Here is a 13,070-nt window from a genome sequence, read left to right as displayed (position 1 = left end):
CTACAAAATCGATGTTGAGTACTTCTTAGTGACTTCCACCAGATGAGACTGCTAAATATTAGTGTGTTCCATTCCTGGTAATGTTAACTTTGATGACTTAGTTAAGGTGGTAGCTTCCAGGTTTCTTCACTGAAGAAGTATTTTCTCCTTCTTTGTAATTAATAGGCAATCTGGGGAAGATACTTTGAAACTATGTAAATACCCTCTTTCCCCAACAAACTTTCAAGCAATGATTTTAGCATCATATGACTATACATGATTCTTGCCTGAATTCATTACTGCTATGAGGCTGCAAAGCTCTATTAATCCTTCTACATGTACTAGTCATTATTCTCAAAATTTTCTATAGTTTCAAGCTATAAAATATTGCCTACTAAGGACTTGATAATATAAGTCATTTCTTTCCTCTTTAAGGCAATCACTTCCCTGGTACACAGAGGTTAGTTAATATTTGTTGATAGTATGAATCATTAAAACATTACTAAGCACAAAAACTGTGCTAGCATGGGGAATATAGCATGAATAAAATGTAACTGATTCACTTAACGATTATAATTTAGTAGTAGGGAAATAAGCAAACAGGTAACTGTATTTGAGCTCACGAGAATGCTTGTTTTCTCACACCCTCATCAACAATGATTATCAATACTTTTTGTCAATCTAAGGAAGAAAAAATGAACTTGTTTAAATGTTTATTTACTTTTAGGGAGATTTAGCATCTTTACACTGCTTTTAGTCTTTCATATTTCTTCTCTGCATCACTTGTATTCTTTGCCTATTTTTCTATTGGGGTATTTACCCTTTCTTCCTGAGCATGTATATGGTATTTTGTGTCAAAGTAGGCTTTATTTTTCACTTAGTAAGATGTGCACCATTCTATTAAAATAATCACATCAGTTTTCTTCTAGTACTTTTATGGATTCCCTTTTCGAGTAGAAATCTCTGATACAAAAGGGGAATAAATGAACTTCGCACTATCTCAAGTTTCATAACCACACAGAATTATTTCAAGTGACTTCAGAGAACAGAATCTTGATAGTACATACATCATAAGGGCAAAAAGAATTGCAGAGAAATCCTAAATTGAATCCAGTTGTTTTAGTGTTAGGAAAACAATACTGGTATTGCTATGTTGAAAATACTATATGTGTATAGATATAGATATAGATATAGCTATATAGATATATAGATAAAGTTAGGAACCCAGATTTTCAGGGTGAAAGAATACAAATATTTTTCAAAATATTTTTATATTTTATATATTTTTCAAAAATGTTAAGTAAAAATTCTGTAATTTTCCTTTGATCTGGAAATATCAGCATGAACTCGTGATATATTTTTCTATAAAAATGTGTGTTTCCTAGTCTGTCCACTAAGAATGCCTAAAAGGAATGACAACCTAGTGGCAATGAACTTTTCTAATCACTACCTCCTAGATCACGGCCTCTAGACACTATTTCCCAAAAAGGAGCTAGACCTCCTTGCCTAGATCTAGTTCAGGACATTTGCAAAATGAGCCTTAACTATCTTGTCATGCCAGAAAGCAAGAAAGCTATCAGAATACTAGGATAGTATAAAAAGACAAAGGGATGAACTGAAGGGGCTCCCACTCACTAAAGATGGGACAATTTAAACACAGAAAAAAATGACTGCAATGGATTAAAACACATCAAAACTATAACATTCCATGAATTCATAAAGATACTTTAAAAAACACACTTATTTAGAGGTTGCACTTCTGAAAACTGGTGATGAAAGGCAAAGAATCAAGGATTTATTCTGCCTTCCTTCGACAAGCTGTATTTCAGAGCAATGAAATAGATAATAAAGGAAAGTTCTTTACAGATGAATTCCAGCTAATAAAAGCTGAAGGAATAATAGAATTTTTTAAAATCATCATTTTGAAAACCTTAATAAAGAATCCAGGCATTAAGGTAAGCTGGGATGAAGTGAGAGAGTGGCATGGACTCATATATACTACCAAATGTAAAATAGATAGCTAATGAGAAGCAGCCACATAGCACAGGGAGATCAGCTCAGTGCTTTGTGACCACCTAGAGGGGTGGGATAGGGAGGGTGGGAGGGAGACGCATATATATATATATGTATAGCTGATTCACTTTGTTATAAAGCAGAAACTAACACACCATTGTAAAGCAATTATACTCCAATAAAGATGTTTAAAAAAAAAAAGAATCGAGGCATTGAATCACAGGATGCCAAGACCATTACATGAAAGGTTGGTGGAGGAATTGGAATGGATTAAACAAATTTGGTGAAGTATTGCCAACTGGTGGACTTGGATGATGATATATGGGAGTTCATTATAGTAATCTTTCAATTTTTGTATATGTTTGAACATTTCCGTAATAAACATTTCCATCTTTATGCTCCTTGTACTAGCATAGTACCTGGAAAGTAGTAATCAATTATTTGTTGTTATTGTGGCTAAGTTTAGTCATACTTTATCTTTATTGTCTCAAAGGTAGCTTTGATTTCTAGGAAATCTTTTGTCTAAGCCAGTGCTTCTCAAACTTTAACATGCCTGGGGATCTTGTTAAAATTCACAGTCTGGGGAATTCCCTGGCAGTCCAGTGGTTAAGACTCGCACTTCCATTGCAGGGGGTGCGGGTTCGATCCCTGGTCGGGGAACTAAGATCCCACATGCCACACAGCACAGCCAAAAAATAAAAAACAAACAAACAAACAAAATCTCATTCTGATTCAGCAGATTTGGAGTGCAGCTTGAGACTCTGCATTTGTAACAAGCTCTCAGATGATGCTGATACTGCTTGTCTGTGGACACACTTTGAGTATCAAGGATCTAAACCAGTGATGAAGTTAGTAGACAAGATATGGCCATCTATCTGATTTCAGGAATAATAATTCAAAAATATTATAGTAGGGACTTCCCTGGTGGCACAGTGGTTAAGAATCCGCCTGCCACTGCAGGGGAGATGGGTTCGATCCCTGGTCCAGGAAGATCCCACATGCCGCGGAGCAACTAACCAGTGCGCCACAACTACTGAGCCAGCGTGCCTAGAGCCCATGCTCTTTGGTCCATGGGCCAGTCTGCCAACTATTGGCTTAAAAGATGTAAAGTCAGTTATTCTGTTTGTTTACACTAAACAGAAGCTATTGGAGTTACCAAACATTTAATCCACACACTGTCTCTGAAGTCAGAAGAACCTCTAGAACTTGAAGTCAAAACACCTACCATCCTCACCTCTTCCTACCCCCACCCAAATTCCTCATTAGAATTAACAGAGTGTAAGCTGCCATGTTAAATGAAAAGCAAGCAACTCTCTAAGTCCATACACCCCAAATCCACCACTTCCCTAAATCTTTCCTTATCATACCCCAAGCTTTATGTAGTATTTCTATTATGCATCCTTTACTTAGCAAATATTTGTAGCACTCTGTGCCACACACTGTTCTACATAGTTTATATCAACCTATTGAAATTTCATAACAACCTCTGAGGTAGGTACTATTATTATGTCCATTTTGCAAATGGGAAACTGAGGTGGGATAGTTCATTTTATGTGTCAACTTGGCTAAGCCATGGTACCCAGATATTTGGTCAAACACTGATCTAAGTGTTGCTGTGAAGGTATTTTTTAGATAAGATTAACATCTAAACCATTAGACTTTGAGTAAAAGCTGATTACCCTCCATCATGTGGGAGGGCCTTATCCAATCAGCTGAAGAGAAAAAAAATTGAGGTGTCATCTCTTTCTCCTCCAAAGAGGAAGGAATTCTACCCTTCACTGCCTTTGAGCTTGAGCTGCAACATCAACTCTTCCTGGAGTCTACAGCTTGCTGGCCTACCCTGCAGATTTTGGATTTGCTTGCACCATAACCATGTAGGGCAATTCCCTAAAATAAATCCCCCTCTCTCCCTACACACACACACACACACACACACACACACACACGCACACACACACACAGACACAGGCAGACAGACAAACACACACACACACACTCTATTGTTCTTTTTCCCTGAGAACCCTAATTAACAGAACAGGTAAGGTAACTTGGCCAAGGTCATAAAGCTTGTAAGTGCAAGATCTGGAATTCAAACCCAGGTACTCTGAACCCAGAGACTGTAATTCTTAAGTCACTGGGTTCAGTGATTCCTGAATGAAGAGAAAATGTCAAGTTATTTACTCACCAAGTAGACATTGTTTGCTGACTGCAGTGAATAGTACAAATGCACAATGAAAGGACTTTTGCTTAGGGCCAGGGCATCCCTCTCAGCTTGTACTTGATGAGTCATATTTTTGTTGATCATGTCTGCTTTTTTGACAACCTGTAGTACGTAACATGACAATAGACACATCCATTTTATTTTTTATGACAAAGTATTCTCAGGTTTCCTAGTTGCCATCATGAAAACAATCAGAGAGAGAAAACACAGATGTTGTTTGGACCTCACATTGCCAGTGGGAAACTCTGCTAGAAAAACAGCTAATATGGTGAAAACAAAACAAAACTTTCTTTAACATAGAACTGCTTATCTTGGTATCAAGTGGCAAAAGTATCACATCCCTTTTGATAAGGAAAAAGATGTAAGCAAATGCTCCCTGACTACCCTACCTATTGGTAGAAAAAAAATTCTGTTCTGTTCTTCTTACAACTAAGCCAAAATATAGTAATGTTCCTAATACGTCCCCAGATAATCAGGAATGTAGGCATAGAGAAATAGTAGCTAATTCACTTTTTAAATTTCTGGTTCTTTGATGGATGGAAATAGAAACAGAAAGAGAAAGAATGTATGTTTGTTTGCCTGGGAAAAAAATTTCTTAAAAACGGTTAGAGTTTACTGAAACTTAATAGTCTCAGAGGCTGTGTTATAGAAAATAACTAACTACTCTTTTTAAATCTCAAGGTAACTGGTAAGGAAGCAACACTATAATCTACGTTAAAATTGGAGCACTAGGGCTTCCCTGGTGGCACAGTGGATAAGAATCTGCCTGCCAATGCAGGGGACACAGGTTCGATTCCCGGTCCGGAAAGATCCCACATGCCGCGGAGCAACTAAGCCCGTGCACCACAACTACTGAGCCTGTGCTCTAGAGCCTGCAAGCCTCAACTACTGAGCCCGCGAACCACAACTACAGAAGCCCATGCACGCAGAGACCGTGCTCCGCAACAAAGAGAAGCCACCGCAGTGAGAAGCCCGCGCACCGCAACAGAGTAGCCCCCGCTCGCCGCAACTAGAGAAAAGCCCGCGCACAGCAACGAAGACACAACGCAGCCAAAAATAAATAAATTAAAAAAAAAAAACTGGAGCACTAAACTGAATAGTTAGTAACATTGAGATCAATTCTCAGGAAGATCACAAGTCAAAAAAAGGCATATTTCTTCCAAAGATTCAATAGAACATGTAATAAAATCATTAATACGCTGTAAATTCCAGCCTTAGAGCCTTTCCCTAACAAAACAAGGGAAACTGACAAAGCCAGTCTGAAACATGATTTCACCTATCATTCCACTAGATTGCAAGCTCTATGAGGGCATGTTCGTTTTGTTACCACCGTACACAGACTCTACACAGTAAGCGGATATTCACAAATACTTATCAGAAAGTGTATTGGTGTTTTCATTTCAACAGCTAATAGTGACTGGTTAGTATAATAGAAGGAAACACAAAAAATCTTGGGAACATATGAAGCGAGAGAGAATTAATTTCAATAGGGTGGGTCTGAAAGGTCAAGAGAGGTTTGAAGGGGGGCTAAGATGAACCTTAATACATAAATAACATAGGTGGAGAAGAGCAGAGAAGGGTGGAAGGAAGGCACTTAAGGAGGAAACAATAAACATAAATTTGGAAGCAAGACAATACACAGCATTCAAGGACTAGCCAATTGTCTGGAGTGGCTAGAACATAGAATATGTAGAAGATACAGTGGAAACTTAGAGCCAGAACTTGGAGCATGACTGCTTTTCTAAGGAGTTTGGACTTTAGCTTGCATGGCACAGCCAAAGGAATAAAATAGTGATTCCAGTTAGGGGCCTGTTCCAATAGACTAGGTATAGTAATGAAGGCCTGATGAACCTTAAAAACATCATGTCAAGTGAAAAAAGCCAGATGCAAAAGACCATATATTTCATGATTCCATTTATAGGCAATGTCCAGAAAAGGCAAACCTATAGTGATAGAAAGTAGACTGATGATTACCTGGGGCTATGGGTGTTAAGTGGGAGAGACATTGCAGATGAGCAAGAGAGGCCTTTTCAGGGTGATGGGAATGTTCTAAAATCGGAATGTGGTCATGTTTACTCTATATTTAATTTACTAAAAACTGAATTGTACTTTTAGAAAGAGAAAGAAAGAAAGAAAGAAAGAAAGAAAGAAAGAAAGAAAGAAAGAAAGAAAAAAAGAAATGGAAAAAATGAAGTCCTGTACTTGGGCAGACTTGGGAATGGAATGGAAGGGGTAATACGAATGAATATGAGACAGAATTGACAGGCCTAGTTGAGAGAGAGAATATACAGATGAAGTAGAGAAAAGTTAAAATGCCTGAAGTTTCTAGCTTGAAATGACAGAGATGGTGGTATTATTACATGGAGAGAAGGAACACAGGAGGCAGTTAGGTGGAGAGGATTGTTCGAAGTTAGGCAAGCACAATTCCGAGGTGCCTGCTAGATAGTCACACAGCAATGTCCGACAGGAAGTTGAAACTGCATCAGACTGCTGGATTCTTTCCTTTATCACCATCACTCAGTGCTGAGATGTGAGTAATCTGAAACTATGGGAGTGGATGAGAATCAAGAGTGGCCAGAACAGCTTCAAATATATTGAAAGCTCTTGAATGCTTTGGAATGATATATACTACTGCAAGGATAAAGGAGTGATTTGGGACATATTTCAGCTCCGTCTTTAAATATAAGCACATTCTAGATTTATACAATGAAGAGAAAAGTGGGGTTTAATGAGCTCTTTTTGTCATATAGGTCAGAAGTTAATCTACATCACAGCATGCTGACTACAGTTAATCCTACATTGTATATTTGAAAGCTGCTGAGAGAGATCTTAAAAGTTCTCATCACAAGAAAAAAAATTTGTAGCTGTGTCATGATGGTTGTTAACTAGACATTGTGGAGATCACTTCGCCATAGACAAATACTGAATCATTATGTTGTACACCTGAAACTAGTAAATGTCTGTTACATCTCAATAAAAAAATGAATCTGTCAAACTGATAGAACTAAAATATAATATGGAAATAACTGTTTCAAATGTAAAGTTTCAACCCTAAGCCTGGTAAAGCCCAAATTAGTAAAAATGATTCAGAAGTTCTGGCGTCTCCTAAGCGTTCGCGGTGCGAAGAGAAGGGCGGGGCAGAGGTGGCACCGACTTGCCCGCGCTGTCACCCCAAGTGAGAAGTTATCCTACAGGGCTCCGGAGGCTTCAGCGAGCCAGGCACCCGTCTAGTCGTTCCAGCGGCCCTGGGGCCTGCCCAGTTCAGGGGGCGGGAAGGAGGACGCAAGGGCCGGCCTCTTTCGCTTTCTTTATTCCTTGACTCTTACCTTCACCGCGTACAACCTGTTGCCTTTCTGCCCCAGATACACCTTCCCGAAGGCGCCGCGGCTAATGGGCTTCACTATGGTGAACTCTTCAATGGAGGGAGGTCGTGGCACCGGGATCCTATTCACGAACTCCCCTGTCGGCGTGCCTCCTCCACCCTCCATCTCGCCGCCGGCGGTGGTCTCCATAGCAGGCCAGCCCGGATGCAAGTCTCTGTCAGCGACCAAGAGCCCTTCCGGAGCCGCAACTCCCGCCAACTGGTTTCAAAGCGAGGCTCCGCCCACGCCGCTCTTCGGCCGTGATGTCACCCCGTCGCTGCGCACGCCACGCCCAATCCAGTACGGCTCCGCGCCTGTCACCTGCTCTGCGTCGACGCAGAAGGCAATGAACGTGAAGGCGGGGCAGCTGGGTATTTTTTTTTTTTGGCGGTACGCGGGCCTCTCACTGTTGTGACCTCTCCCGTTGCGGAGCACAGGCTCCAGACGCGCAGGCTCAGCGGCCATGGCTCACGGGCCCAGCTGCTCCGCGGCATGTGGGATCTTCCCAGACCGGGGCACGAACCCGTGTCCCCTGCATCGGCAGGCGGACTCTCAACCACTGCGCCACTAGGGAAGCCCAGCTGGGAAATTCTTGAACCAACCACAGACACTTCCAGGGTGACAGCGGCTCACGAACCTCGTTTGTAGTGACAGGGGGCGGCACAAATAGTTCTTGGCAGACGGGGAAAGGGATTACGGGGGCTTGACTCTGAATCGAGGGATTTGAAGAGTTTTCTCCCGACCTCCAAACGAGGCTGGTGGGACCCGGCCCTCATCCCACTTTTTTTTGTTTTGTTTTTTAAACTCCTTTACGGCCTCCCACCCGCGGGAGAAACGTAAACCAGTTCGGTCTGGTCCGTGAAACAATGGCCAGTGAAATCACAGAATGTGGAGAAACTGGATGAGCAGGATGCGCATGACTGGTCCTGTAATTTGACATTTTAACAGGATGTAATTTGCCTATCTGAAATAGGAAAAGCTTTTTATTGTGGGGAAGATAAAGAGCACTTAATTGTAGCAAAAGAGGTTATCATAGCTCAAGGCCCAGTCAGAACAGGAGAATATATTGTAAGTATTGATAACAAAGCTGGAGAAAGATTTTAACAGGGTCCGTGTCTTTCCCCTTTAAAAAAAAAACTACAGCCAATGAGCTTTGGAGCTCCGGCGCCTGCATTACTCAACGTGAACGTGAACTACCTTGGGGGGCGTCAGCTGTCCCCCGAAAAGGCGGAGCGTTGACGCACGCCCCTGGGTAGTGGCCTCACCTGCCCCGGAAGTACTGTTGCGTTAGCGTCTTGCCTTCCGGGGCAGATTGTCTGTCTTTGCAGCGGCTGTAGGGAGGGGAGGCCATTTTCCGTTTCTAGGAAGAGTGAGGGCGAGAGGAGAGAGAAAAGAAGGGGGAAAAAAGGGCTCAGCGCCTCCCCGCCGGGCCGTGGACAAGAGGGACAGTTTCGGCAGGCGGGTGAGGTCGCTGACGGCCTGGAGAAGATGTTTTCCCTGTCGAACACCGTTCAGCCCCAGGTGGGTACGGCATCCAGTCCATTTTTCTCCCCCCGCCCTGCCCGCGTTTGCCGTTTGCGTTTCTTGGAAGTGGTTTCTCTTACGGGATCGTAGGAGGGAAGCGTTTAATCCAGTTGGAGTCCTGGGGTTGAGAAGGGATCGTGGCGACGCTGAGAGTAAAGGGCTGACGATGAAGCAGAAGCAGAAGCAAAATAGGAGCGTGATGGAGACCATGCCTTATTGATTTTATTGCGTGGAATTTTTGCTACAGAATCCATCAGGCATTGTTCAGTGTTAGACCTTCTGGGGTGGGGGTGGGGAGGGGGCAGGGGAAACGTCTGCCGTAGATGTAAAGGGAGCAAGTGATGTTTCTTTTCCATCCTTCCGCCTCTTCAAAGACTTTCGTCTTCACAGCCCCGATTCTCTACTTTCTTTTAAATGGAATTTAACCCAAACATGCTATAAAAATTTGAATAATCTTCTATGAATACTTTCCCTCTTTCTTTGACCAAAAGTAAGTAATAAATATATATTGATATATTTAAGTTATTGACTGCTTGCACTTAAAATTTTGATTCAGCCTCCTCCCCATCTTTTCATTTTTGAAGCAAAAGGGCAGAGAAAAAAGATTCCAAGCGTTTTTATTTTTAATTCTTCTTTCAGGAGTAATCACCGGTGATAATGTTTTGTTCTTAGTTCATTTAAAAATCTTTTTTGATGGTGACATTTAGATTTTTTTTTGAGAGTTCTTCACAGTTTTGCAAATAAACAGTTTTTGAAAACATTCCGTTTTAAAAATAATTTTTGACGTTCTTTAGTTTCTTGGTTAAAGCATATAATTATGTTCCTCTGTGTAACCTCCACTCCCTTTTGTTTTGTTTTGAATTTTGCTAATACTGGTGGGGTTATAAAAAATAAAGTGGTTAGTTATTTATTGGGCATCAGTAATGTGCTAGGTGAACAAAGCAAATGTGGAATCTTGATGATATGAAGTAAAAAATGAGTAGGAGTTAGCCAGGTGAAGAGTGAATAGATATGAACAGGTAGACAGAACATCTGGAGGTTCTGAGATAGTGACAAGCCTAGTTGATTGGAGGAACAGGAATAAGGCCAGAGTGGCTAGAGTGTGGTGATTAAAGGGCCAGTGACGGAAAGGAGGTTGGGGAGAAGACATGATGCAGATCATACAGGGTGTTACAAGAAGGGACTTTGGGCTTCATTTTAAGTTTGTTGGAAACCATTGAATGCTTTTAAGCATGTTAAGGAGTAAAATGATCAGATTTACATTACAATCTATTACAGAGTAATAGATTACTCTGGCTTCTTGCTGTGTGGAGAATGTTGAAGGACAGAGTGGAAATGTTTTCAGTTTAGGATGTTATTGCACTAATCCAGAGAGGGATAATGCACCGCTAAGTGGTGACAGTGGTTATGGAAAGAAGGGGATGAGATTTATTTTGAAAAAAGAACAGAGGGAATTCCCTGGTGGTCCAGTGGTTAGGACTCCCTGGTAGGGAAACTAAGATCCCAGAAGCCGCGCGTTGCGGCCAAAAAAGAAAGAAAGAAAAAAAGAATAGAATTTCATGAGGGATGATGGAAAGAGGTGTTTCTGGGTTTGATCAGCTGGATGCAAGTAGGTGTTATTTACCAAGATGACCGGTGTCTGGAGGAGTCCTACCAATCGTTTGAAAAAGAATTTGACTTGGCTTGCTGAATACAACATTAAACCTTTTGAAACTGAACTGCAAGAAATTGATGTCAAGAAGACCCGATTTTAGGAGAATTTATCATTAGCTGAATGGAGTTAGTGGTATGCAATGTCGGTAGAGGTAGTGAAGGAATTTTCTGTACTATAGGCAGTCCTAACTGGACTCACGTAGGACCGTTAATATGACACAGAAGTTCAACCTTTTCATTGAGGAGAGATCAAACCATCTTTTAGCAGTTTAAATTCTTTATTGAATGAGAAGAGGTACAACTAATTAAATAAAACTTTTCAAGGTTATAGACAGGGAATTCCCTGGCGGTCCAGTGGTTAGGACTTCACACACTCGCTGAGGGCTCAGGTTCAATCCCTGCTTGGGGAACTAAATTCCCAGAAGCCGCACGGGGAGGCCAAAAAAACAAAAACAAAAAATGTATAGACAGAAAATATGTATCTTAAAATAATTTGATTCCTATAGTTTTTTGTTTGTTTGTTGTTCTTGTTTTTTGGTCACGCTGTGCAGCTTGTGACATTGAACCCAGGCCCTCAGCAGTGAAAGCGTGGAGTCCTAACTGCTATACCGCCAGGGAATTCCCTGATTCTTGTAATAGTTTTAAAAGAGCTTATTGTTTCTTTCTGACTCTAAAAATAATACACGCTAATTGCCAAAAATCCTGAAAAGAAAAATATAAATAAGGAAGATCACCTATAATTTCATCACCCCAATAGAGCACATTTTAGAATAAGTTCTTTCATCCTTTCAACTCTACACAAATATGTGTATGCATACTTTTTAAAAAAATGTTACATAAAGGTTTATGGCTCGCTTTTTTCATTTAAAAAACAATGTTATGAATTTATTTCTGTATCAGTAACCATGGGATGAAAAGTCTTTAAGTGAAATCTGGAGTCAGATTATCTGTGTTAGAATCCTTCTTCCTATAGTACTTTCTTGCTGAGAAAGTGTGATAGAAATGTAATAGTAACTAATGTTTATAGTTGTTAGGAGGATTAAATGAGATAATATAAGTAAAGTACATAGTTCAAAATGTGGCATATAATAAGAGCCCATTTAATTTAATCATTTACTCAACAGGTATTTATTTAGCATCTACTGTGTGCATTATTGCACTGGGATACAGTATTGAATGAAATAGAGGAAGTAAGGTAGAGCAAAATAAAATATAAAGTGTTAAGTTATATTAAGTATAACGTAAAAACAGTTTATATTAAATAATTTATAAAAAAACAGAGAAAAATAATAAAATAGAGGAAAAAAACCCTTGCCACATGAAACTTATGCTCCAGTGGGAGAATGTGGTATAATAAATAAAAACTATTTGGTCTTTGTTCCCAATTCTTGGCACAGAGCTCCTAAAACCCTTGAAATTTCCTGTGATGGGCGTGTCTTTATTCTTAAAGCCCCTCTTTGGATCACACCTGGATTTACGCTAATGAGGTGACTTAAACTGGGGTTTCTAGTAAACAATATATAGGTAAATAAGTAAGTATATGAAGTGTGTTAGATAATGAAAATGTCAAGAAGAAAAAATAGAGCAGAGGAAGGCAATAAGGAATATTTTTTAGGGGAGGGTTGCTGAAATCTTACATAGGTTGTCCAGGGAGATGCATGAAAAGATGACTTGTGAGTTAGGAACTGAAGGGAGAGCAAACTATGTGACTAACTGGACAGGGGAATAAACAACAGTGCAAAGTCCTTGAGGTGAGGGCCTGCCAGGTGTTTTCCAGGAACAGAAAGGGGGATGTGGTGGTGGGAGCAGAGAGAAGGAAGGGGAACTTAGTGGTGGATCAATTTGGAGAGGTGATGAAGAGCCAGGGAGGGCTTTCTGTGTCATCGTTGTTAGGACGTTGACTTTTGTTGTGAGAATAGCCATTTGGAGGGTTTTGAGCAGAGGAGTGATGAGATCTGACTGGCTTTAATAGAGCAGATATAGGGAGAGAAGTTAGGATGCAGTTGTAAAAATCCACATATGGATGATGGTGACTTAGAATAGGGCGGTGCAGTGGGGAAGTTGAAAAGTATAAAATTCTGGGTATATGCTTACTTGTTTCATGTCTGCGAAATATTTCATTTTTGTGGTGGTATCATTTGTGTAGCCACTCCCCTATTGGACATTTCTAGCTTTCCACAAATTTTTAAATATTTTGATGAAAACTGTCTTCTGTGCATATGCAAGCATAGATCATTACTTACTAGATTATTTCCTTGGAATAAATCCCTAGAAGTTAGATTGCTCGAATGGTGAAATGTATGTATTTTTAATACTTT

At 40.4% G+C, this 13,070-nt stretch overlaps 2 protein-coding genes across 4 annotated transcripts in view; one reads left to right on the top strand and one right to left on the bottom strand.

The window, feature by feature from the left end:
* Nucleotides 1–7,725, bottom strand: part of MASTL (microtubule associated serine/threonine kinase like) — a gene marked incomplete at both ends in the record, with an annotated part of 32,758 nt that extends 25,033 nt beyond the window's left edge. For all 3 annotated transcript variants that reach the window (XM_082845557.1, XM_082845558.1, XM_082845559.1), the window contains 2 exons: nt 4,178–4,315; nt 7,540–7,725. In XM_082845557.1, the coding sequence (XP_082701683.1) occupies nt 4,178–4,315; nt 7,540–7,725 (324 nt within the window). The remainder of the gene's footprint in view (nt 1–4,177; nt 4,316–7,539) is intronic.
* Nucleotides 7,726–8,906: 1,181 nt separating this feature from the next.
* Nucleotides 8,907–13,070, top strand: part of YME1L1 (YME1 like 1 ATPase) — a 30,661-nt gene continuing 26,497 nt past the window's right edge. The window contains exon 1 of the mRNA XM_082843475.1: nt 8,907–9,096. Within this exon, the coding sequence (XP_082699601.1) occupies nt 9,064–9,096 (33 nt within the window). The 5' untranslated portion in view covers nt 8,907–9,063. The remainder of the gene's footprint in view (nt 9,097–13,070) is intronic.

This window comes from Leucopleurus acutus, assembly GCF_964270905.1.
Source record: "Leucopleurus acutus genome assembly, chromosome: 1".
Lineage (NCBI taxonomy): Eukaryota > Metazoa > Chordata > Mammalia > Artiodactyla > Delphinidae > Leucopleurus > Leucopleurus acutus.
The sequence above is the reverse complement of the archived record's forward strand: the minus strand, read 5'-3'. Positions and strand labels throughout refer to the sequence as shown.